This window comes from Pseudochaenichthys georgianus, chromosome 14 (genome assembly GCF_902827115.2).
Source record: "Pseudochaenichthys georgianus chromosome 14, fPseGeo1.2, whole genome shotgun sequence".
Taxonomy (NCBI): domain Eukaryota; kingdom Metazoa; phylum Chordata; class Actinopteri; order Perciformes; family Channichthyidae; genus Pseudochaenichthys; species Pseudochaenichthys georgianus.
Window position 1 is genome coordinate 6,225,729 of NC_047516.1, and position 27,675 is coordinate 6,253,403.

General features: G+C 41.5%; 1 protein-coding gene across 4 annotated transcripts in view; it reads right to left on the bottom strand.

Annotated features, from left to right (window-relative positions):
* The window catches only part of LOC117458486 (rho GTPase-activating protein 7), a 135,167-nt gene that overhangs the window by 26,891 nt on the left and 80,601 nt on the right, over nt 1–27,675 (bottom strand). For 3 of the 4 annotated variants that reach the window (XM_034098991.2, XM_034098988.2, XM_034098987.2), the window contains 6 exons: nt 9,629–9,700; nt 9,440–9,521; nt 9,262–9,325; nt 7,883–8,442; nt 7,056–7,245; nt 4,095–4,496 (listed from right to left, as the gene is read on the bottom strand). In XM_034098991.2, the coding sequence (XP_033954882.1) occupies nt 4,095–4,496; nt 7,056–7,245; nt 7,883–8,442; nt 9,262–9,325; nt 9,440–9,521; nt 9,629–9,700 (1,370 nt within the window). Of the gene's footprint in view, nt 1–4,094; nt 4,497–7,055; nt 7,246–7,882; nt 8,443–9,261; nt 9,326–9,439; nt 9,522–9,628; nt 9,701–20,114; nt 20,298–27,675 lie in introns of those variants that run through there. The other variant, XM_034098989.2, reaches the window with a different exon arrangement.

Here is a 27,675-nt window from a genome sequence, read left to right on the forward strand (position 1 = left end):
CGCGGACGAAGAGGCAACTCCTTCCAGTCTTCCCGGAGATGTTGGATGAGGTGTCGGTCTCGTGGAGAGACCGGCCCTTCAGCAACAAGGTCCCAATCCAGGGTGCCTCCTCCCTAGACTGTGACGGAATGGAGAAGCTCGGCCTGCTCCGCATACCGCCCATGGAACCGCTGGTAGCGGCCCACCTCCTACCGAGGATGGGCCCGTCACCGAGCAGGAACCCCACGCTGCCAGCAAAGTCGGACCGATTTCAGTCGACAATGACTGAACGGTCCTACAAAGCTGCAGCGTTGTCCGCCAGGGCCCTGAATGTGTCCTCGCTGCTAACCGCTTACCAAGCGGAGCTCTGCGAGGACCTGTTGGGTAACCCGGGGGCAGCCACTCTGGACGAGATGGCAGCGGTCACCGACATTTGTCTCCGTGTCCAACGCTGCACCGTCCAGGCCACGGGCAAGGCAATGGGGATCATGGTGGTGCAGGAAAAAGCAAGATGGCTCAACCTCACCAACCTCCCAGACCGGGAAAAGGAGGATGTGCTGGATATACCCATCGTTCCCGAGGGAATTTTCGGCTCCGCTCGCGCCTCCATGCAAAGGAGGTGTGAGTCGAAAAAGAAGGAGGACGAGGCACTCCACCTCTGCCTCCCTCGAAGGGTCCAGCCGCTGCCTTCACAGCAGCAGTCCTTCGCAGCAGCAGTCCTTCGCCCAAGCTGCCTCGAACCCTGCTCGGTTTAAAACACCGAAGACGCAGAGGTCGCAGCCCGCCCTGAGTCCCCAGCCCAGGCTGGAGACGAGGGCAAGCTGGCCTAGAAATTCTCCGGTTCCAGCTGCAGCCCAGGCGCAGCCAACCCAGAATTTCGGCCAGCAGTCGAGGAAGAAGAAGCGAGCGGCGTGACAGGCCCTCCTTCTCCCCTCTGTGACAGAGCTGGAAGTCCACGGTTCCCCAGCTCTAAATGTGTTCCCGCCGCATCGAGAGATGCATCAACACCATCCTCAAGTCCGCACAAACACATGTCACACATTTGTTGATTTTTCTGTCATAAAACATTTTCCGCTGACACATCCAGGCTTCAGGCCGAGGGCGCAGCTCAGAAAAATGAAAAGAAAAACAATAAAACCAATAAACAGCCCGTCAACTGTTCCCCTTCTGAGAGCAGCTACGGCATCTCTCAAAAGGCGGATTACAGGCGGGTCTGTGAAGGCACCACCGTCACGCGCATGCGCAGTGCCGGCTGGGGTTGTGAAGGCACCACCGTCATGCGCATGCGCAGTGTCGGTGGGGATTGTCGAAAAGGGGCACCACTGTGTTCAGACACTAGAGGGCCCCATAACACAACAAATAGAGACTCAGAGGGGAAGATACGTGACATCTCGACTGGCTCTAAGGAGCATGCAGTGGAAGATGCTCACATCATCTGCTTGGGTTTTCAAGACAGTAACACGGGGCTACAGACTCCAATTCGCTGTCACCCCCCCTCGCTTCTCGGGCATTCTGCATTCGCAAGCCCGAGGAGAGTCAGCCCATATTCTAGAGAGAGAGATTCTCTCACTCCTAGAAAAGAGGGCTATATCTGTTGTACCCGCCGAGCAGAGTCAGGGCGGCTTCTATTCCAAGTACTTCCTCGTTCCCAAACGGGGAGGGAACGGAATTCGGCCAATACTTGATTTGAGGGCTCTGAACAAATATCTAAAAATATACAAATTCAGAATGCTCACTCACACATCTCTGCTGCGGCTCGTGCGACAAGACGACTGGTTTACATCAGTCGACCTGAAAGATGCGTATTTTCACATCCCAGTATATTACCCACACAGGAAATATCTGAGATTCGCATTTCAGGGGATCTGTTACGAATACAGAGTACTTCCCTTCGGTCTGTCTTTCAGCCCAAGAGTGTTTGTACGATGTACGGAAGCCGCGATAGCCCCGTTAAGACAACAGGGTATTCGCCTGGCGACCTACCTGGACGACTGGCTGCTTCTCGCACAGTCGGAGCAGGAGGCTATTACGCAGACAAATGTCCTCGTAAAGCACCTGCTCAACCTGGGTTTCATAATAAACACAGAGAAGAGCATGTTGTGCCCCGCGCAGACTATACTCTTCCTGGGTTTAAGCCTGAACTCGGTGCCCTTTACAGCCCGCCTGTCAGCGGAAAGAGTGAAAGCTTTCAGAGCTTGTCTCGCTCATTTCCAGCTAAGCAAACATGTTCTCTTCAGATCATGCCTGCGATTGCTGGGGCTCATGGCGTCAGCCATCCTGGTCGTACGACTGGGACGCTTACACATGAGGGAGTTTCAGCGCTGGGTGGCCGCCCTAAAACAAAAAAAAGGGTGATGGTTACTGTGAAATGCGTAATGGCACTACGTCACTGGCTGCACCCGACTTTTCTAGTACGAGGTGTGCCTATGGGTGCTGTCCTTTCACGGAAAGTGGTCACCACGGACGCATGTCTGACAGGCTGGGGAGGTATTTATGAAGGTCGCCCGGTGAGGGGTCTCTGGAGCAGAGACCTCCAGCGGGCGCACATAAATTACCTGGAGCTTTTAGCGGTGTTTCTCACCCTAAAACGCTTTCTGCCTTTCCTCAGAGGACATCACGTCCTCGTGAGGACAGACAATATGACCACAATATCGTATATAAACCGCCAAGGGGGTTTGCGTTCTCTCCAGTTACACACACTGGCGCGCAAACTGATCCTATGGAGCGGTAGACGTCTCCTCTCTCTGAGAGCGACGCACGTACCGGGAGTGATGAACCTCGGGGCGGATCTACTGTCCAGAGGTGCACCACTATGCAGACTGGACTCTACATCCAAGGATTGTGAGCCAGCTGTGGGTGCGTTACGGCAGAGCCGCGGTGGATCTGTTCGCATCGAAAGACAACGCTCAGTGTCAGCTGTTCTTTTCGATGCACGATCTAAATGCACCGTTAGGCGTGGATGCACTCGCGCACGATTGGCCCCCGGGCCTTCTGCACGTTCCCACCCCTGGCTCTGATACCCCCAACTCTGGCCAGAGTGAGAGAGCAACGCCACACACTTATCCTGATAGCTCCGCACTGGCCAGCTATGTACTGGCTAGCGGAGATATATCAGCTGCTGTGCGGGCAGCCATGGCAGCTCCCACTACGCAGGGATATACTGTCCCAAGCGGGGGGGGGGCGATCTTTCACCCACACCCAGAGCGCTTGGCTCGATGGGCCTGGCCCGTGAGTGGTACCAGGGCAAACAGAGTGTGGTTGAAGCCCAACCCTGCCTTTATCTTAAGGCGGTTGGTTCAGGTACCACATTTGACATTAAGGCATCCTCCCCGCCACTGTATTCCTCCGGGGAACAGCGGCCGGATTTGCCGTGTCTAGCCCGTGCTTTACGCACGGGCTAGACAGATCAAGGGTGCTTCGTCATAATGACCAACCCCTTGTGTCCTGGGCTAACCCTTATAAGGGCAAGCCTGTTACTAAGCAACGGCTCTCCCACTGGTTTGTGGAAGCAATTGCTTTGGGGCCCATACGAGTCAGAGTTCGCAGGCACCCTCGGGTCCGCTCTTTCGACTCAGTGTCTGGCTGCATCCTGAGCTCTGTCCAGGATGTCTCCCATCTAAGACATTGGTGCGGCGGCGAGCTGGTCATCGCCGCTCACTTTTGTCCGACTCTTAACAGGCTGGACGTTCTGCTCCCAGTGTGACTCAAGCAGTGCTGGGCACCTGGTTGGTTTGGTGATTTTCGAGATAAGCTCGTCTGGCAATACGGGAGCTACAATTTCCCATAGTGAAACATCTAACGGAGTGTTATGAATGAGAACTATAGGTTACTTACGTAACCCCAGTACTCAGAGTAACATGAAGTGAGATGTCTCACCAGACGGCCCTCCTTGCTATGGTGAAGCGAGAAGAGGTGCTTATTTTGAATGACGCATGCTACTTATAGGGGGTGAATTCCCTGACGCTGACGTCAAGATCACCAGCCAATCAGGATTGGCGTAATGAGATTGATGCTTCTGTTTGCTCCGCAATGAGGCGCATCCCATAGTGAGACATCTCACTTCATGTTACTCTGAGACTGGGGTTACGTAAGTAACCTATAGGTTTTGGACCTACCTCTGACTCCTCCCCCATCCGCTCTGCGTCGCTGCCACTTCCCCCACTGCCACCTTCACTTTCAGACAGCTGCTGGTCGTCCGGCACGTTGTCGTAGATACTCAGCCGATGATCCAGCACGGCGAGTGGACTGCGGACCGCCTCACAAGGAGAAGAAGACGAGGTGTCCTGGTCACTAGTGGCCAGCGAAGATGTCCCCAGATGGCAACTGTTTCGACCCCGGTAACCGTGAAAGCTCCCGGTCCTCCAGTTGACCGAGTTGCTGTCGATGATTGTGGACAGGATAGTGTGTTTATGAGCCAGAGAGATGGGGAAGGTCCCTGGTTTGTGTCCTTGCGGGACCTGGAAGACCAGACTCTGGTGGCTGCTGTTGTTTTTGTTGTTGATCTGGTTCCTGTAGTCCTGAGAGGAGGAACAGACAGAACAGTGAAGGTTTAAAACAAAGAAAAATGTAAAAGGTAATACTGACATTATCTGTGAATAAAGACAGTCGAAAACCCTGAGCTCTACATTATGTATTCAACACTATTGAGGATATCCTTCTATGTAAATAAAAAAGATTTGGACTTATACTATATAGTATACTGGACAATACTCATTTTGAATGAAGTAAAACATGTCTTGATTGATAAATGAAACAGAATAAATTGGTAAAAACCACGGGGTAAACCGGTCTTTTTCCTTTGAGATTTTTTCCAGATAACCCATTTCATTGGGTCAGCATAAAGACTATTGAACATGGTTAACATTTAGAAAAGAAGCAAAACTTGGTAGAAGAATTAGCCAGGAAGTTATAACTGTGATGGATGTTTTTTTGAAACATCTCCATGTTAGCTTTATCATTTAGAGCTCGATGCCTAGGAATATCATTTGGCCCAATACAGCCTTACAGTGCTGCTGTGATTCATTTGAACTAATATACAAGAAAATATTTCATCATCATCAATTCGCAGACGCAAAAGTTTAAATACTGTTGGCGTATAGAGGGAAAATAAAAAGGAACTTTGAGTTTGTGGGCTTAAAAGTTACTCTTTTCATACACAGAATGGCCCTGAATCAGTTTGCTCTGAATCGCAGGGACATTTATTAGACATGAAGGTATGTGAAGTCATGGTTTGGCATTTGGAAGGCCTCAGAGTCCTTCACACTTGAATATGTGAGGCGGCTCTGGGTGTCTGTTGGTTAAGATACGTTGAGGACTGAGTCCCATGGTAAAGAGTCTGGACCAACATTGTTTTGCCTCCTCCAAGGTGCGGTGCTTATATGTCGTTTGGCTACAGTTGGCAGCCGGTAGCTGGAGATATGTTCGCCTCATGGGCGCTGCCGATGTCCGACTGAGCAACACAGCAAACCCCCAACCGCTCAATGCCCTCGCTCTCTCCATTAATGCATGTGTATACGTCCTGTTTGTGCATGTGTGTGTATTTTGGGGCATGTGTATAATGTGTGAAAAATAAGAACAGAGGGAAAACTTTGAATTTCCCCTCAGAAATCAATAAATTAAGTATGTAAACGTTTCAATATATGCAGCTACAACTTAATTCCTCCTACTGTGTTTATTAATGCACCATAACACACTAAAGCAAATTGCTTGTATGTGTAAACCTCCTAAGCAATAAACCGGATTCTGATCAAATGAGCAATGTTTTTTTTTGGTTTGACTGGATCTTTGCCCGCTTCACCAAGGTCTTTTTGGATAGATTTGTGTTGAATGAAACTTAAAGGGGAACTATCATGCAAAATGCACATTTGTACGTCTTTTATACATGAATATGTGTCCCCGGCAGAGATGGGGTCGTTACTAAAAAAAAATGTAATATATTACATATTACACATTACTTTAAAAAAAATATATATATTACACTACTTCGTTACTCTCTACATAAAGTAACTCGTTACTTTACTCGTTACTTTACTCACCGAGCACGTACGAACTGCACATGCGTGAGTGGCAATAACTCTCCTTACCAGCAGGCGGCGGTAGTGTGTATTCGTCATTCAAAACAGGCAACAACCGGAAGACAGAGAAGAAGAACAGACTACGTGATATAAACAAACAACAAATAGCGTGTGCGTTAGCTTCACCTTAGCATGTGTTCTTTGCAGGTGTGTGTTGAAGTTTGACGTGGTGTTTACATCAGTGGATAACAGCTTCTGGCCTGGACACAGTTTGCACCTCACCGTCACATTCCTGTCTATTATTCGGACAAACTCAAAGTAATGGGCATACCTCCACCCCTCGAAAGTTAACGCTGACTCAGCCATGTTTATGCAGCACTGCACGTGGAGATGTGGACGCAAGTCGCGCAGATTACATACATATAAACCTGCGGCGGAAACCCCTCTTATCTGTCAGTGTGATGATGACTGATTTTAGTAAGTAACGCGTGTCGGGGCAATGTTAGTAACTGTAGTGTGATTACTGAATTATAAAAGTAACGCGTTACACTACTCCGTTACCGACAAAAGTAATATTATTACTCTGGTCCCCGGTGTGTCAGGGAACACAACCCTCTTTCTTTTCCTCCATACCCAAATCTCTAAAAACGGGGCTGATTATTATTTGAATTTTTCTGACGTCAGAAAAGGGGTGCTCCGCCTATATGAGCAACTCTCCACCTATCAGGGGAATGAGAGACCGTTCGAAAGCGCTGGAGACGCTGTAGAGCCAGGCCTGTAAGTGGTGCTGTAGTCTGCCACAAAAGCAGAATCAGCCCTTGCAAAAACAGGACTGGAAAAGAGCAAATAGAGCGAAATGAGGCATGGCTAAAATGCATGATCTGTTTGGTATTTTGAAAAAAAAACTTCACAGAAATGTTTTATATAGGTATGGCCCTACAATATATGTTTCAAATATAGCATGATAGGTCCACTTTAAATGTTTGAGTAAGGACAATTGAGGCTCATTAGTAATCTTTTTTTACAACAGTAAATAGAGATACAACATTTCATTGGACTGACCTCTGTTCCTGTGTGGTTCTGGTTGTTCCGGGTGGTTCCGCCCTCGACTCCACTGTTAGAGCGTTTGCAGTTGCTCCTGACGCGGGTGACCGGGCTAGGCGTGCTGACGGTGCTGCTGCTCTCTGATTGGCTGTTACTGCTGTTGCTGCTGATGGTGGTGTGAGGAGACGAAGGCGAGGAAGATGCACGGCTGTTTGGAAGTCAAACAATTAAATCCACAATAATAAACATCTTATGAGAGTGTCAGAGCTTGACTATACCGACAGGCTGGGGACTTTGTAAAACTAAGTATTCTTCTCTAAAATCCATTTAATTTATTCCAATGTTTAGAGACCATTTATTAATTAGGGTTTGATTCGTTTCGTTTTTAAGGCATTTGGTAATTTTGTTTAATACATTAACTCTTTCCATCACTAGACACACTAGTAAAATATATTGTAAATAGTTTCTATTTAGCCTCTTTTAAATCTTTTTGGATAGGGGTGTCCCATTTCACGTACCTCCATTCTGTCTTATGATGGTATTTCTTTTACTGCTTTTGAATAAATGTGTGTGTGATTGATTGATTGAAGTTGCCAGAAGTGATATAGCTTCTTGCTTCTCTGTTTCTTTAGATTGCAATCCACCATAGTAGTTAGGGTTCAATTTATTTCGTTTTCAGGGCATATGGTAAGTGTGAGGTGTTGTAGATGTTTTTGTTTGTTACATGAACTGTTTCAATTTCTGAGGCATCAGGAAGATTATATTCTAAATAGTTTATTGGCCACGATTTTCAAGCTTTTCGAAAAAGTCTTGGTTTTTGAAAGATCGCTATCTACAATCTTTACCTAGACGGGCTGTTGAGCCTCTTCATCCTCTCCTCCTCCTGGACCTGAATAACGTGCCGGGTCCGACTCCGGCTGTTACCACCTCCACTGTGAGCAGAAGAGAGGAGGCCGGTGGGTCCCCTCAACCTCAGTTTCTCCATCTTCCTCAGCAGACTGCTGCCCTTCTTCCTCGGCGGTTTGTCTGAGAAGAAGCCTTCAGCCTCCAGACTCATGGTGGACGATCCTCCTCCACTTCCCCCAGGGGAGGAGGGTCCACTATACGAGGGGTCCAGAGAAAGCGTCTTGTTCGAGGAGGAGCAGCGGGAGGAGCTCCTGCTGGTCTCCTGATCATCTGTAATTCTGATGGAGGTGGTTGTTGTGGTAGTAGCGTCTCTGTGACTCTTGTGGTGGCCTTCACTCTCAGTGCTGCTGGAGCTGTGGATGGAGCACACATCCTGGAGGTCACTGGGGTCACACAGAGACACACCCTGGGAGTCGAGGCGTCGCCATCGTCTCGCCCGCCTGTCATAGGTCCAGTTGGGGCTGATGGCACAGAAGTCTTCTTCGTCATAGTGATCTCCCTGGAAGAAGAAGACCAGAAAATGCAAGAAAAATGAGTTATACAACTAAATCAAGTGTTTTTTTTTTTATATATAGAAAATCATATTTGGAAAGCAATATTAACTCATACTGTTTCATTTATTTCATAAAAAATATCAGGGTCATTAAAAAGAACATAAAACTCAAGTGTAATTTATTCCTTTGAAATAATAATAAGAAAATAACTCGACATACTGCAAAAGCTCTACATGTGTAGATAGGAAATATTCTTTGTGGAATACTTTAAGTAAATATAGTGGACAAAGCAACACTTTTTAACACATCATGGTGGTCTCTAAAAAAGTCCCCAAAAATGTGTAAGATAAACAAATCCAATCAAGTTGTATTTGTTTATCCATTTGACATTTTGATTTGATTAAAGCGTGCTTTGATCGTGTCTAGCAGGGAAATTGTTCGAAAGGCAGAACCACCTTCACATTTTAGACATTTGCATGCAGCCTTAGGGAAACATCCCACTTACATATCAGATAATAATACTGTGGGTTGTTGTAGTAACAGAATAATACATAAATAATCAGCATTCTTTTATTTTACTTCATCTTCTGTTTTCCTTCAAGACTTTGTCCTAGAAAGAGAAATTGTAGGAAGGAGGAGGAGGAGGAGGAGGAGGAGGAGGAGGAGGAGGAGGAGGAGGAGGAGGACTGATCAGTTGATATCAGTGAGATGATGTGACGCTTTACGAGGAGATTTCACGGTTTGACTCTCCTCACGGCTCCGGCTGCTTGGATATGAGCGTCCCGCTGTGTTTGAGTTTCTTTTTGTTTTCTCTCAACACTCACCCTTCGTTTCGATCTCCGCAGCTCCAGCCTCATTTCCACGCATTTGTTTAAAGTGTTTAATCTCCTAAAAGAACGAGGACAGAAGATAAAATAAAACAGAATAAAAACTATTTATATCAATATAAGAAGTACTATTATTAAAAACGTATTAATTCTGGATTGTCCAGTCTTGTGTTACCTGCAGAGCGAATCCAGAGCATCTCTATCCAGGAAGTGGTGATCACGCTTTGCCCACTCAATGTCGATGGGGAACCTGCAGTCTGACACACGATAAATATAACAATAAGACTCTCCCTGACACATTGTTTGTATCATATTAGAGAAGACTCTGCGGGCTGTCTGATTACATTAACATCCTCATATTTACCTTTGAATAACTGCACATACTGAGGGAAGCCGGCCGCTTGCAGCCAATCACAGGCCTCCTTGGCTTCAATCTCTGTAAACAGCGAGAAGGAAAACAACATTTGATTACATTAAAATCATTTCATGCTCCACCCGCTTTAAGAGGGCAAATATTTGCCCTTAATCAGTCGGCTGTTTATGAAGTTTAATTACATTTGCATTTTGGTGAAAAATTAAAAACACTGCGAGAGACAAACTGGAAGCACATACACGCTATTAATGATGTGTTACTCCTGCAAGAGGCCATTTTAATTACTAATAATTGAGTGAGGGGATGGGGGCTTCCAAGAGAGCATAGAAAATGACTTTTAGCACTTTCCCTCTTCTGTACCTTTTAAAAGAAATTTAAAATTTCAGTGGGATGTCAACATTTTGTTATCATTAACTTCACCAAGGAGAAATTATGTTTTTTGGTTTAGCCTTCAGCAGGATTAAAGAAAAAATAACTACTGGCCTGATTTTCATTAACCTTAGAGGAAATTATTAGCACACTTTTATTTAACTATGCATTTTTCAAATATTCTTTCCTCTTATTACATCAATCCTTAATTTGGAAGTTTGTACAAGTGACACCTGCTTTAGAATATAAAACAATCTTGCGTTATTGCCCATTATAACTTCTTGCAGCTTTTTATAAATCATGGAAACAGTGGCATAATTACAGTAATGCATCTCTGTACTACTTTATGTTAAATATGCAGCCTTTCAAACCCATGAAACACACATTTACTTGATGAGAAGTACAGCATAATAATGTTCACATTCACACTGATGACAAGCACAAAAACACAAATATAAATCAGGCACATTACAAGCCTCAAACCAACCTCACGTCAGAAATATTAAAGATATTCCCCATGAATACCTGTGCATACACGGACGCACACAGCCAATTGACCTCTACTGCTTTCAAGTATTTTGTGGAGACTCTGATGCAAAGTGTTGCAAAAGAACCGAGTGGGAAAGAAAACAATCTGGCGTGAAGCATGAAAATGTTTTGTTGATCCAGGATGTTTACAATGAGGAGCGACAGTAATTATTTGTTCTCAGTCTGGTTGCACGGCCCAGAAGAGGATTTTCTAAAAGGTCTCAAAATATTTGTCCAGCACAACCCTGTCTGCACAACCCGCTCTCTCTGCGAGTGTAAGAGGCCCGTCGCGGTTAGAATCCTGCCAAGGGCACTTCTTGTTTTCATATTCAGACAGCATGAAATATGGCCGACATTAGCCTCTACTAAAGAACAACAGCACTTTGCCCATGGCTGATTGGGTCTTCAAACGCTTCTTGTCTGAGGTTTGTGTTTTTTACTGCCTACCTATTCACTACAGCCAAGATGAAAGGAAGAACCCTAATTCACATTTCATTTGATGTGATTTTTCTGAAGTTTTACCGAGAATGCACTAGGATGGAACTGTGGAAATTGGTCTAGTTTTCCCCCTAGACACCGTGGGAACGTGAGACAGAGCAGATGGCTTACATATGTAAACAATGGGGGGAAATTAAGCGAATATGGCAGTCATCAAAAGACAGAAGGGGAAGACAGAAAGACAGACAAAAGTAAACTGGCTGTGAGAAATGAGGAACAGGCAACGGAATGAACGGTCAAATACAGAGGAATTACCATAAGTGCGTTTATCCTGACCCTTTAAATGTCCTGCTTGTTAAACATCTTAGTGTAGAGCCCATTTTCCGCTGTCACAATGGAGATGTGACATTTGAGATAGAAAAGGGATCAAGTGTGCTTGCAGAGCGGCCGTCTCACATGTCCGCCAGAGGAACTGTAAATCCAGGGATATGTGAATGTAGAGCCCTGAACTTTGTTAGACAGCCACACAGCTTTTTCTCTGCCAACATCACTACAATATATATTATATATATATATATATATATATATATATTGTCACGACTGAAAAATACAGCTTGTCATTCTGCTACCTAGGATCACAAGTTAAAAGCTCTTGACGTTTAAACAAGTTTTCCATTTTGAATAGATCTAATATTCTGCTTTAAGGCAGTGGTGCTTAGAGAAGGAGGTTCTATTGAAAAAGCTTGAGGTTACAGAATCACGCAATATCTCAGTGGGAAAAGTGAATGATTATAATTTGTATAGAATCATCTTGGAAGTCCTTGGTGAGGCACTCAAACCCAAATCACTCAAAGGCAGTGGTAGATGGAAATGGATCAGAGCTGCACAGTAAAACTGAGATATGAAGGTGATTCAGAAAGAAAATGAGTAACCTTGATCAAAAGAAAAAGCCCCCCAAGCAAAGGTGTACGAGGCGTCTTTACAACTTTGCAGCCTAAAGCGAGTAACATCAAAACAAAGAAATCCAGGAAGCCAAGACAGGCAAACTGTACTCAGCGTCTTTGTGTTTACCAATCGGAAAATAAAAGATCGCCTGTTTTCCAAGAAGGTGGGAAGAGAGTATAACTTACACACTTTAGGCCAGTTCATTTGCTGAAATGATAGAACAATAAGTCAATACATAAATAAATAAGGGTATTCTAGATTATTTGCCTTAAGATAATTAAACGCAGCCTCCCCTCCTGGTTGATTAAACTCAGTATATCAGTGATGGTGCACTTTTGAGTTCTAATGCAGGAAAACAGTGGATGTGGTTTCACATTTTGAGTTTAAGTTGTCTTCCAGTATACTTCACTTTGCATCACAGTTTATTTGTTAGGTAAGAATATTTCAATGTCTGTCTTCAACTGTATTTTCAACATTGAATGCTTAGCTCTTCCTTACTGTACGCTGGCTTAAGAGCCTCAAGGTCAACTGAAAGACATCAGAGCATCCACACACATCACTAAGGATTGAGTAGAAAATAAACGCTATCTTGGAGACATGGAGAAACAAAAGTGCACTGAACACTGCGGTAGAAGCTAAGATAACGTTTTTTGCACACTGAGGATCCGCTATTTTAACTTGCCAGGTGAATAAAAGTCAGATATAAAGTTTCCAGTTCAACACTCAGTCCATTTATTTTCCGGTTACTGGTGTCCATGTTTCTTATTTTAATTCACCATGCACAAAATGACACTTCACACAATAACCCTAGTCAGCCTCAGCGTATGTTTGCTCATCCCATTGTGGGGTGTGTGCTCTGGTGTGTGTGTGTGTGTGTGTGTGTGTGTGTGTGTGTGTGTGTGTGTGTGTGTGTGTGTGTGCTCTGGTGTGCTCTGGTGTGCTCTGGTGTGCTCTGGTGTGCTCTGGTGTGTGTGTGTGTGTGTGTGTGTGTGTGTGTGTGTGTGTGTGTGTGTGTGTGTGTGTGTGTGTGTGTGTGTGTGTGTGTGTGTGTGTGTGTGTGTGTGTGTGTGTGTGTGTGTGTGTGGTCAAAAACAGTTTGGCCTTGCAGCGGAACCTGTAACTACAAGCATTGGTTCCTACCTTTATACCCAGAGTGATAATAGGCACATAAACACACAGCATTGCTCTCAGAGAAACAATAAGATGTTGAAAAGAAAGTAAAGAACATGTCTGACCTGATAACCTTATTAAATACAAGTCAAGCGAGAAAAAAAAGAACCCCAAACCTGTCAGAAATAACAATAAACTTCAGACTCTTTGTTTGTTTGTTCAGCGACTTTGACATCCACATTCAGCGTCCCTTTCTACTCAGCATTTACGTAATTGTTTGAGCTCCTGCATGACCACAGCAGGCACTGGCTTCTTCCTTTTCTAAATGACTCTGCCTCTGAGGAAGTTGTGATTCGGCCCCTCTGGGCTCTGATAAGAGATTTGGGTTTGCGATTGTGGCGGCTCCGCCCTGCTAGCGCCAGGAAGCTGGACAGCGTGTGTCTGGAAGCTGAGACGTGCTCGATGGACCGTTTGTGTTTGAGTATTTATGCTTGTCTGGACACCAAAGCTTTGACTCGTAATAACAGATTCGGTGCTCGCCAGAAATGAGTCATTTAGGTTTCTTCATGTTTAAAGGTTTACTGTCAGGGCAATCCAAATGACTACAAATCACTTGCCTAGAAGTGTTAAAGAATGAGTGTGAGTCCTGTAATTACCTATACAATTTCTCCACAGGCTGATTACAGTATGTTTTCAATAGCAATGGAATATGAAGTCTGATTCACATAATTAGAGTTAGAGTAAGGGTAATTATTATCAACAATTATGCAACCAGTATACAGTCATTACCTGACTGCCAGTTTGTAAATGTAACTGGTTTAAACGGACAGTTCACTCCAAAATATGAATTACAGTACAAGTGCTATTCGTCAATTAAGATTTTTCTTTTTTAATGGCCAATTTTTGGATATAAGTGGAATAGATATCTGCCCCTTCTCAAATAAATTAATCTATTTGACCTACCCAGAAGTTCTTATTCGATTACTCACAATAATCAACAGACCTTCAGAGCAGTTTCAAGTAGGAACTATTTTCTCCCTACTGTATCAACGCACACAAATAAGTGTGTATCTATCAATGGATAAGAGTTATGCCAGGGTACTGAGGTAGCTCAGATCCTTCCAATTAGCCATTCACCTAGCACTTCAAACCATGATGCGTCTATTAGCTCTTCCCAATAGTGGAAAGTAATTCAGTACATTTACCCAAGTACTGTACCTAAGTAATTAAATACTAATATTTGTCATACTTGCACTTACTTAAGTATTTACAATGTTTGCTACTACATGTATTTAACACTAAGCTACTGTTTACATATAAAAACACATGACATTACAATATGATAAAATGCAGTACCGTACTACCAATAAACCCAGTATTAAAGGTTTCCTATCATGCTATCTTTAGGCATATATTATGGGTCTCAGATATATAAAAAAATATAAAAAACATGTCTATGAAGTGTTTTGCTCACAGATTGTCCATTCTAGACAAGCCTCATACCCCTCCGTTTCAGCCCTGTTAGAGAACTGCTGATTTTGGGTCCTTAGCTTTAAAAAAAAGAAAAGAAAGTGGGAGCTAATGCCTGCTCATAATTCTACCGAGAGAATCTCAGCTAAATGGTGCCATGATGAAACGCACATGGAACAGATGTTCAAAACCACATCAAGGATTATTTCTGAAACAGTATGGAACTGAATGCTTTTTCTCTTGCGGGTTTTTTACACATTCTCTCCATGTACAGGTTAGCTCTGAGTGTTAGCGATGCTTGCTAATGTAAACAAAGACCACGTCCAAAACATGTCACGCATTGTTTTTGATAGTGATGTTTCTGATAGGTCCGTGAGCGTAAAAACCAGCTCACATTTCCGATATTACGTAATATCGGCAGCAAATCTGGATCAGCTCCATTGTTCCCCCGTTTTTAGAGATTTGGGTATACGGAGGAAAAGAGAGAGGGTTTTGTTTACGGACACTTTGTGAGTTCCCTGACTCACCGGGGACACAAATGTAGGCTATGTATACAAGACATTAATACTATACTTAAGCAAAGGATCTCTGGTTATTCCCCCCTTATCTCTGCCAGCAGCTATAGTTAGCTACTCGTCACACTATAGGATTTAGTTTAACTCATAATATAGCTAAACGCCTACCATCTGACCGTGTGTCTACCATATCTGCAAAAAGCACATGCATATTCCCCTCATATATCTGAGCAACCAAATTCCTTCCATTCGAAGTCCAATATTTGACTGATGATCGAGGGGCTTTCACACCACTTTACACCCCGCTAAACACTCTGGGCATTTCTGGTCAGACAAATGCAGTCATTTGCTTTCAGTTCAGGGAAACCCTTGAGAGTGTCTCAGGGCTTTGAGTGGTTAGGTTGAAGATCAGAGGCTGTCAAATCTGCACACAATGCTTTCCTCTTCCTGTTCGCTGTCTCACTGATGGTATTCCCATGTCAGTCAGCTCAGCAAGGGGAAGTTTAAGATGTCCGTGGTCACGAAGAGCTGAAGAAGCGAATACGAAACCTCTATACTCACTATCTGTGTGTGTGTGTGTGTGTGTGTGTGTGTGCGTGCGTGCGTGTGTGTGCAATGAAACTATTCTGATGAACCAGGACCAAATCTGCTATCTAACTTTATTGTTAAAAAAATAATAAATTCAAACCCAATTCTATCAGAAATATTGCTTCTGGCCTGCTGATGTGGGCAATGATCAGCACACTATTCATATCTTGTATTTTGAATAGTAATGATTCTTGAGTGGTTATCCTGTTATAATCCTGCTTCGCACTACATAATTTACTTTCGTTATCTAGAGGAAACAGTCAGCCGCTGTATAAATTATCCTGTGGTTTAAACTTGGATGAGTGGCCCAGATCACACAAGGCACAGCCCGTCAATTACTGTTGTGTAGGATTTAAATATTTCATTTATTATACTGCTATGGGTCACATTTTGCAATAAGCATAACAACTTGAGATTACATTTACGCAACATGCATTTTTCTACTACTTAAGTGTACTGATTGAAAGACGCCAACAAGCAAGGAAACGGTTCGATAGATCATCTTAACAAACATACTGTAGGTAAACATAATCCTGGAGGGTGCATATTCTCCTTGTCTCAAACTTGCCTAAGTTAACAAACATGTATTAACCATCTGTCTGCATGCTTCACAAACATTACAATAGGCTGTAATAACTCCAGGCTCTTGGTTTACACCCCTATCTGCAGCAAACTGCAGTGATTTAGGCACAACGATTACATTTATAAGGCACTTACTTTAAATATTACAGTATTTACCGTCACTGGCTAAAGATTGAACTTCCTGTGTTACCAGAAGATAAACTCAGGGTCATTCAGGCCAGAAGTAATAACGAAAAAAAGAGCTTAATGAAACGTTTTTTGTTAACTTTAGTTGTGCTTGGACATTCAATTAAACTCTTTTACAAGCGCCTCTATTAAGAACATACACCTCTGCTTAAACCCAGAGAGCCGGGAGGATTGTGATTTGTTGCTTTTTAAATGGTCTTTATTTTGTTAACCAAAATCCTGCAAGCTTGAGCCCTTCTTCTCCACAGCTTGTGTGGTCCAAGAGGGTAAAGTCCTTATTGTTGATGGGCAGTTACTGAGCTATTGGATATTGCTTCCCACACAGTGGCATGGCTCAGTATACAAGTTTATATGGATGTTTTCCAGTTATGAACTAATTTAGTGATGTTAGATATTAGACTGATAAACGTGTAAATATAGTGTGTGTTTCAGCCTGCAAAGTAACAGATTATCTTTAAAGACCCTGACTAACTAGGAAAAACCAGGAGCTGTCACTCAGTGAGAGAAAAAACACAGTTCATATGGAAAAAGTCTAAAAAGGCACTGATCCTGATGCCTGCCTATTGTCACTGTAAAGTGAAAGTGCAAAAAACAGTTGACATAACATGGTCGATGAACTCACGAGCAGCAGCTGCTGTGAGGCATCAGTGTCTGAGCCAGGTTACATTGCTGGTTACATTGCATGCACTGGATGCAATACCTTCATTTGTTTGGCATGCAGAGAGTTAGCCAGGGGTTCAATTTGTGGAAACATTATCACAATCATGCAAGTCAGATCTAAGGGGGTTGTTCAACAGGATAGGAAGGTTATTTCTGATGCTCCAAACTCTGATGATTCTTCAGGTTTGCCTTGAACCTTTTCTTCTTCTTATGATTTACCAGATTATTTTACCTGCCCATAAAATGTTCAGGAGTTCTTTGTCCTTCTTTTAAAATCCCTGACGTTTGAGAAAATGTACAGTCTAATGTACATCACAGCCCCTTACAACACATACAGTAAATGTCAGGAAACTGTGATTTGTAGTTCAGCATTTTTTTCGTAAATCAAATGGAGTCAAAGATAACCAACCAAAATAAACACAAGCTAGTTAGTTTCCTTTTGATTTCAAGTTTACACTTTGCTTAACCAACTGAAACTTGATAAAAGTGTTACGTAAATTATTCTAAGCAACTTATTTAATTGGCTACTTTGCAAATCATCATAGCATATCATGAAGTTACCTTTTTTATTTGTGAAAATATATTTGTTTTTGCCTGTATAAATGTAATTATCCCCACTCAATAAATGGCAAAGTTAATATCCTGGCTTATGATTTGTCACATTCTCGGCTTATTAATTAATTAATGTTTGAGTTTGGTCCTGCAATTTAAATTAAACCTCTTGGACTGTACGTTTTCATGATAAGGAGCTATACCATTTCAGTACTATATTTCCATTATTATAATACTATATTTATAAGGATTTCAGACTATAATGACATGTTTTTGCTGCATAAACAGGACACACACACACACACACACACACACACACACACACACACACACACACACACACACACACACACACACACACACACACACACACACACACACACACACACACACACACACACACACACACACACACACACACACACACACACACACACACACACACACACACACCTCTCCCTCAGTTGGCAGGTCTAGTTGTATTAACTCATACAGTACATAGGTATAATACCACTGCACTGTATACTCATTCCTGCATGATGTTGCCCTTGGTTGCTAACAACACTCTCTGTCCTCAGCCTCAGAGAAGAAAAGGCTTTATAAAGTTCAGATAAACACTCTCAGGTTACCATGAAGCAAATTGGAGGAACTACGTGGATATTTCATAGAAACAGATCTGACTCTGCCCAGCAGTGTGTTGCTGGGCAGAACACCAGCTGTCTCCATGCAATGCTAAACCACATGGAGACTTGTTTTCTTTAATCTGGAGCACTTAACCTGTTGTGCATTAACTTTTCACCTTACCTGCCAATGGTTTCCAAGAATACAACAGGTCAAAGAGTGGATTTACCTCTAAAATTAAACGACATTGACTTTTTGAACATTTCGACCCTCCCTGTAATCAGTTCTGCTTTGTCCATTAAATCCTTCGATTATAAGCTGATGCAAAATATGTAAAAAATACTTTATCTCATTAGGAATGTGTGACATAACCCAATAGCAGACACACACACAGAGACCCTGCTTCACTCACTGTGGTCTGGGAAGGCTCAACGTGGTTGACGTTGGGTGCTGTCAGAAATGGCCAGAATGACTGAGAAATTATACAATAACTCATACTTTCCTTGCGTGGACAATTTGCTTCCACTAGCCTTCCAGCCAAAGAGGGTGGCTATGCTGGAAGAAATCTGTGAGTTTCCACTTCATTTTCAAACTAAATGACTCCTGATTTATTTCTTAGGAATTAAAGAGTCCATGTATTTGCAGAATAAGGTTTAGCTCGATATCTTCTCCACTAACTTCTAATTGAAGATGATATTATTTGAATGATTGTACTCCGTTGAAAAGATGGAGTCACTACAGTATGTAGTTTGAACTATTTTAAAGCCACTTCAAAATGCACTTTAGAAATTCAGTTAGTAAATGAATCATTGTTCGTACTGCCACAGCAATCATCCTCAATCTCTTGAATTCAGTTAGAAACTAACACTTTTTGTAAAATAAAAAGCCAACTATTAGCAATCCAGCAGTTTCACATTATGATTCTTTCTGAGAATTTTGCATGCTTTATTACCCAAAACACTGTATATTGGGTAAGAAATAACAAGTAAGTGTTCCTAGGTTAAAGCTCACAATTATGTGACAATATTCAGCTCAATAAAAAAATTCTGTGTTATGTAATGGAAACCTTTATCAATCAGCCGTTGGTTCAGCTGCATGGTGTGCTAAATAGTTTTAGGCTAACGTGAGGCTAAGAATTTGCGTTTGATAAGAGAAGCTACTGCTAGCACGCTATCAAAACTTCACATTGCATGAAGTTTCAGCAAAGCACACATTTCAAACTACGTCGTATGACAATGATCTCGTCACAGATCTCAGAATAAAAGAAACAAAAGAAAAAGACATTTTATATATACATATTTGTTTTTGACCCAATGTGAAATCCAAAGTTTGAATATTTACCAATTCTCTTTGTTCAGTTTCTATAATACATCACATTTTAAAAGTAACCCACACACATTCAGAGCGAGTCCTACGCCTTTCTGCCAAGGATAAAGCTTTTATTCTACAAGTTCAAAACCAAGCTTGTGATGTTTTCAGGCCCACGGCCTTCAAACAATAAAGAACTCTCAGTGGATACTGGAGTGCTTCAAATTCCTTTCCTGCCCCATGAATCAAGAAAACCCTGTTACACTTTTGCTACTGCTGATACATTTTTCACAAACAAAAACCAATTAAAAACTAGTGGCTAGGCATTACTCCAGCCTCTTATAGGCCCTATAGAAAATCTTTCTACAGTTAATTCAAAAAACGACCGTAAGAGACTTTCATCAGTAGCCCAGGAGCCATTGTCTGCTAATCAAGGCTCAATCAGGTCCTCATTAAATAGACTCGTTTAGCTAATTAACCAATCACCTCCTTAATGAATGTCATCAAGCACCGATTGTCAATTGTCATCAACAAGAAAACAGGCAGAACTGAGAGGCTAAGATTCTCATTATCTCCCTGTCTGTCATAACACAATGCATACTCACTTGTGACCAACATGCTTCTCAAGTTGGAAGACTGGGATGGAGTGAACTTTAGCAAACTTCCATATTAACCCCGTAAAATTGATGTAGAGTTAACTTATAGATATTTAAAGAGATAAATCCAAAGAGAAAAATGGTATATCCAGTGTTGGGTGAATGGAGCAGTAAAGTCCAGCTGTAGTCATGTTAGGCATCATGTTAATGAAGTCATTGTTGAAGATTTCCCATTTCCCCTGCCACTCCCCTTCCTCTGACCCGGACCGGACCATCTGAACACCAAGGGGGGGCGTCCTAAAAATAACCAGAGGTGACTAAGACACATGAAGGCCTGCCTGAGGAGACTGGAAATACTTTTAATTCTTTCTTCTGTATGAGACATAAAAGGTCACAGATTGGTCAGTCAAATTAAGGAGATACTATCTGAAAATCATGAATGTTGGTGACCCTCCCTGAAGGAAATGAAGGATCCCAGAGTGAGCCGTCTGCCCACTTGGTACAGGAGTGAGCACAGATTTCCAAAGGGCAGGAATTGGCTTTGAGGCTGGTCAATTTTCTATTTTTTTCTTAAAATACTATAATTTAAAAAAGGCCATTCAGAAGTTCCACGTTGTGTCAGATAAAACCCTAGATGCAGCAGAATATAATCCTCTTCTTGAACCATAAATCACAACCCTCAGAGAATTAAATACAGAGAGAATAGAGTGAGAACATTTACAAGTTGTTCTACTCTCTGAGATTGAATATTTTCCACCAGATTTGATTTCTGACCTGCTCACAGCTTTTAGCGTTGGCCCGAGGGCTTTGAGAAAGAGTCACTTCAGAAGAAATGAAATACAAACACTCAACTAGACAAATGTTTCAACATGAGGAGGAGAAAGTCCTCAGCATGCACTAATAGCTTGGAGTTCTTCAACATTTCATTTTGGCTCAGTCCAAGGCATACCATTAGCGTTAATGGCCTTCCATTTACAGCGTAGGTGTTTGATTATGGGATTTTAAATGTGAATAACTCCCTCAGTGAAGAAGAGAAGAGTCGAGAATGTTCCGCGTGATTCGCAACATTAATTCACAAGTGGATGGGGAGAAAGTGGAAGTATGTAAACAACTAATGGACTTTTTCACAGTCTGTCGAGAGCCACAGAGCAAGAAGAAGAAGAGTAGAAAGAGAGATTAATTAGGTTGAAACTTCTTTCCTTGGCTTTGACAACATTTCCTTTAATTGTCCTAAAAAGGTGCTAGAAGAGGGGAAAGCACACTGCTTTTTGTAGTAAAGATGCAAATACAACACCCTATAATACAATACAGAGGCATACATAGTATTGTTGCTATCATATGTTTATTTTGTATGTAAGAAAAAGCAATGTCCTCTATGCGATTCTGAAACAGTAAAACGAGAGGAAGCCATTTTAAACTTCAATCGTTAAAAAAACGTACCAATGACATTTGTACAGTATTCCTACCAATTTTACTTCACCTCTCGTTTTAAACATCATTTTATAACTATATCTCCATGCTTTTAATGTGTGTTTTTCTCTTTGTAAAGCACTTTGAATTGCCCCTTGTTGCAATGTGCTGCATAAATAAACCTGCCTTGCTCTCACTTAAATGTATGTATGTATTTGTGTATTTATTTGCAGGCAGTTAAACCCTCATCTCAAAGTCACACAGGGGAAAGAAAGGCCTGCAGTCTCTGGAGCCGACAAGTTGTTGACTGTAAAAATCAGGATTAAAGCAGGGCTCAGGGGCTGGCCTCTGTCTCTGCTCACAATAAGACTCTCTCTCTCGCTGTATGTGAGGGTATCTCTCTCTCTCTGCTGTGTATAAAGGTTACACAAGACTGAGTTTCCTTTTCCCAAGCTAGAGCCTCACAGGCGTCAGAGGAGGAAGAATCCAACAATACTCCCAGCGGATGGGAGTTTCTGTATGAGTGTGTGTGTTTGCAGTTTTAATGTGCGTGCAAATGCGCATGTGTGTGGGAGGCTGTTACAGTATGAGGGGATCTGATGTGTTATGTTAACTCTCACAAGCCTTGCTGCATATTTACTGCTTGTCTGTGTGTGTGTGCTCTGGGGTAAGTACGTGTTTGAGTTGACTTTCTGTGCTTTTGAACATGTGTGTTGTGTGTGTGTGTGTGTGTGTGTGTGTGTGTGTGTGTGTGTGCGTGTGTGTGTGTCCAATCTGAATACAGCCTCAGAGGCTTGGGTCTGGAATTTCCGATGCAGCAGGACAGGAAGCGGCCTGCTCTCTTGAACTGTGTCCCTCCTTCTGAACACTGCTGCACACACTACAAGACCTATCACTTCATCAGTGTGTGTGTGTGTGTGTGTGTGTGTGTGTGTGTGTGTGTGTGTGTGTGTTTGTATGTATGTATGTAGATATGTACAGCATGTGCCTAACTATGTCAGCTCAAAGTCAATATTAAACATCAAAACGACTCATTTTAAAGAGAAAGGGTGAGTAAAGAATGACAATTGTAGAATAAAAAAACAATTAGAGGAATAATCATACTCAGCCTAATGTAAAAATAAAATGCATTAGTCAGTCAAATACAAAACACATGGTAAAATAGGTTCTAGGTTGACAAATAGCAACGTTATCCTTTCATTTGGCACTCTCAGGCATACAAACGTGTCTAGATGCATACAGTGCATCTCTGTTCAAGCCTTCAAGGGTCATCATTCCTGCTAAAACAAACAATAAAACCTTTCAAATGTATTTTAAATGCTTAAATCATGCTTGTTTTGGGGGAAAGTAAACATTCACCGCTGAAGATCCTGACTCCAGCCTCACATGGTCTTAACAATCAATTTACCAGGAATCTGATTAGAGCGGCTCTTTAGAAGCACTTAGGAGTGATCAGAGAGTGTGAACTAATGGGTCGCCCACCCACAGTTCGTTGAGAATGTTCTTTATGAGGAGTATGGCTAAAACCAATGGTTGGATATCAAGCAGCGAACACAGCAGGCTTTTTGGCGTTCATTTCCTCGCCCTGTCAAATCTGCTGTTTGTTTTGGCCGAATGATCATAATGAAGTCTGTGGACTGTTGGGAATCAGATTTATGTCTTATGTTTTTGTCATTCCAGTTTTTTTGTAGCTGTCAATTTGAGAAAGGGGTTACTGATATCTTTGAACTATCTTTAGGAAAATATTATAAACGCTACAAAACCTCCACACAATACGAAACTTAACATGTTGTTTATTTAAATGTTAAACTTGACCTTAAAGGTAAGGTAGAAACTACTTTTTCTTACTTTACTTCCTTCAGAAATGCAAAAGCCGCATAGCAAAGAGACCTAGAGTACAGATATTAAGTGAGTAGGAGTGCATCAAAGAAATGTAAAAAGTACAAGGCCACTTCAAATACCAACATCACTCATGTTTATTTTCTTGTTGTATATAGAAAAACATTTTAAGAAAGACCTTTGGGTCACTTCAAGCTCTGAGAACATTCTCAAGCACACCTGAGTGATCTTTTTTCTCGATTAAATGACTCGCTGTATAATAAAAAGGTTTTTCAGTTGAGCAGCAGTGTGGAGCTATTTTCAGCTTCCATCCACTTTCACATCAATGTTCCCGTTCGCACAAGTCGACGGTGTGAAGAGATATGAGACGAAGAAGTCTGTTTTCCTCTGAGGTGGTTGTGTCCAACCCAGGTTGCAAACAGGATGAACTCAACTTGTATCAGTGAGAAAAATAACTACATAGGGATGACCTCAGTGCTTTATTTATTTGTTACTGTGCTAGACAAATCTCCAATTTTTTTCAAGATTCACAGCTCTAGTGATGTGAATTCCTAGGTTAAAGAAACAACCTAGCCACACACACACATTTGAAGGCTGCATTAAAGGAATAGTGCAAAGAGTGACAAATTATATAGTTCTCACCTATTTTGTACCACAAAATGTTTTCTACTAAATGGCGGTACATACTAACAATGAAAGCCCAACAGTTTAAAAAGCCTGAAAAAAGTCTAACATTCCAAGCACTTTTTTTTCACCAAGCTATAGCTAAACAAAGTATTTCCGGATTATCCTCCCGAGAAATAATTTGTTGGGCATGCATGCTTCCTGCTTTAAATTGCTGACTTGGAGCCACAAAGATTCTATAGGAAATAGGGAGGCTAGTATGATATATCATTTATATGTTGTTGTTGGTTGGTCTTGAGGCTGTCAACTTCAACCATAACTAGCTAGCTCACTAGCCAGCAATAGAGGATAAAACCTTTACCACAGCTTCCACTGAAAATGTTGTTGAACACATACCTTGATAGTTTAGGGTGAAACAAAAATGGTAATTCTGTCAAACAATAAGGCTGAACTTCAGTGCACCAACAATAAACAAGCAAGTTATTTTATGTTAGCATGGTAATGGCTATCCTCATTTTCACAGCTAACAGTTCAGTTTAGTTCACAGGGGCAAAAACCGCAGTACATATTCAAATAGGTGTTCCAAATTGTGAGGAAGAAAAGGATAACAAATCCTAAAAGATTAATACAAACTTGTTTGAACAACCAAGTGCTCCACTTAGTAAATAAACGCTCATTCAGCTCCATCTCCAATGTTGATATAACAAGCAGAAATGGCTGTTTGGGGATTTACTTGATGGATTGCTTTCTACTTGGCATCTTGTTATCTTCTTCCAGAGTTCATCCTTATTTCCATGCTAAAACCCGAACATTACCATACTGTCAGCCATGTTTTCTTTTTGATGAATAGCCAGCTATAGAGGAGTATATTAGGACCGGACAAATGTGTATGTCTGTAAACTGGGACCAAAAGCACTGTGCATCTACAGAAAATGTCCGGATATAATTTAAATTTAAAGGGGATTTAGGAATATAGGAGGATTACTTTAGTCTTTGTTATTTTTTTTTTATTTCTTCTGTGTGTTTTTGTTCTTTCTCTTTGTACAAATAATCATTGCAAACTATCGCCTTATTTCTATATGCTCATACTTTGCTTTCTATTGCTAAATGATAGCATAATGTCATTGTGTATGCACATCTTTAAGTTGTAACGTAAAACCTTGGTTATGCACTGTAGAAACTGAATGAAAATATATTTAATGGGTTAAAGTAAAAATCAACACTACATTAATGATCATTTTTTGCTTGAGAGCCTATATATGGGTGTAAATACATCCTAGTGTCAACGCATTTTGGTCACTTTGCAGTTGTTACGAGAAAATAATTAGAAACATTGAATAAAAGGGCTGGGTAGTGAGTTACATGCAAAGCAATTTATTGAGGTATGATTACAAAATAAGAAGCCTTGCCCTTGCAGTATCTCACACACAGTTTGACAGCTGAGTCACAGGGACGCCCCGACGCTGACCCTTCCAACTGTACTTGTTGACACACACTATAAATAAAGCTGTATCTGTTGTTTTGTTCTGGGCAGTGGATGGAAACCTGAGGACATTGCCAAGGGTCAGCAGAGCCCCTGACACGATGTTGAGAGATGTTATTACCAGGCTTTCAGCACGATCATTGTTCTAAAATTCCTCTAAACCCAGTGTGACATTTAGCCTGTACCGGCGCAGTATTTGACATCTTCCCTTGAGTGCAAGAGTGTGGACACTGGTGAACCTGGAGCCACTACAGCTCATTTCTGTTCTCCAAAGAAAATAAGAGCATGAAAAGTCTAAAGCCTAGTCCACACTTAAATGGGTATTTTTTGTTGTAAGGGCAGCATTGTCTTGTTTATGTGTTGTGGACTTTGTTTCACACCCAAAAGCTGTTATAGGTCAGAAAACTGCTTCCAGGGTTAAGATTCAAAGAAACTGTTTTTAGTAACTGCTTTTTTTCAAAAGAGCTTGTGTGGACAGGATGTATTTGTTAAATGGAGGAATGACTAAAAGTAACATAGGACATCTTTCCTATAATGTAATGTCATGTTAATATGTCAATTTGGAACATTCCTGGATATTACTTCCACACTTTATTCTCCATATGCTCCATTAGAAATATGTTGCTTTTCTAGTGTTACAAACACGTTAACCTATTAATCAGTTGTTTCTGCATTCGTAAAAGGTGTTCCATGGTATTAGCATTTTAACCTTATTCGGTACCACTTTACAATAAGACTACCCTTATAAAGGATTCATAAAGGGTTTATAATTAGGTTATTAATTAGGTTGTAAACACTTTATTAATCATTAAGAACCATTTATAAACCAGTTCTAACATAGTTTTCATACATCGACACAGGCTCACTATTTGGCAAGATGATTAAGCCTTATATTGGCGACCTACTCTATAGCTTACTTCGTCTTCTTCAGCCAGCATCCTTGGTATCTGTTGTTCACTGAGTTGATTCCCCCCCTTCCATCTTGATGTTTCTTGGGATATCTTTATTTATCTATTTATGAGTTACTAACATTTGCTAAAAGGGAGCCTTGTAAAGTGTAAAACACATTCCCATTTATTAATGAGATACAACCATTTTAAATTGTTATTGTAAAGTGTTAAACAAATCACCATATATTAATGAGTTACTACCATTTATAATTAGTTTATGTTATATTAAGCCTTAAAGTTATGCATAAATTAGGGCGTGGTCACATTGAGTGACAGGTCTGTCAAGTGACTGATGCTGTTAGCTTCCTGATCTGCTAGTATCTCCGTGATGCTACAGGGGCTCTGCCTGCTCAACTCATCCGGGGAACATAACTTAAACTCTGCCATGTTTGTTGTGCTGGTGCCTTGTGGACTATTCTTCATGCTTAGATCCGACTATTGTGACTCGCTCCGCGTTTAAAACAGACGGTGCATGAATGCAGTTTTACGGTGAGTGAAATTCGAGTACTTTATTTATGTGTTGCTTATGTTTTTAGTCAGCTAACGTTAATGAATGTTAAGGCTTGGGTTAGCATGTAGTAAGCAAGTGGTAGCTACATCTGTGCTAACAATGCTAATCGTAGCCTCCAAGTTAAAACGTAATAGAGAAGTGTCAAGCATTAAGTGGGATAATACTGTAGAATAAACGGCTTCTGTTTGAGGTTGGTAAAATAAAGTAATCCTTGTAAGTTAGAGATATTTTATTAGGTAGGTAACTTTATGCATTGATAAGGTTCATTTAAATTTGCTATGATCGATTATGTAGACAAGCTAACGTCAAAGTAGTGTTGAAGAGCGGCCTAGTGTATGTGAAATTAACCTCACAATAAGATGTGTGTATATTACAAATATTAATGTCATATTTCAAGATGATTACTTAGATATTACATTATGGTTGGTTGAGCTGGAGTTCATTATTGAGCTTGCACGTTAACGTCACAGTCATATCTAAGGAATGAACCCAAACCTTGTTCTTTTTATTAATTGTATTACCAAATTGGTATCAAATAAATAGTAAGCATTAATTTGGTAACACCAATGCTGATAAAGTAAACTATTTTATTTGAGTATTCCTATGTTCAGCAGTTAGAGATGGGCTTTCTTGTACAAGAGAATACAAAAATAAAAAATTAAATATGTGGACCATTACTGTATAATTATCCTTAAGTTATGTTATACAATGCACCTAATAAACAAGTATGGCATTTTGAAACATGATGTGAAA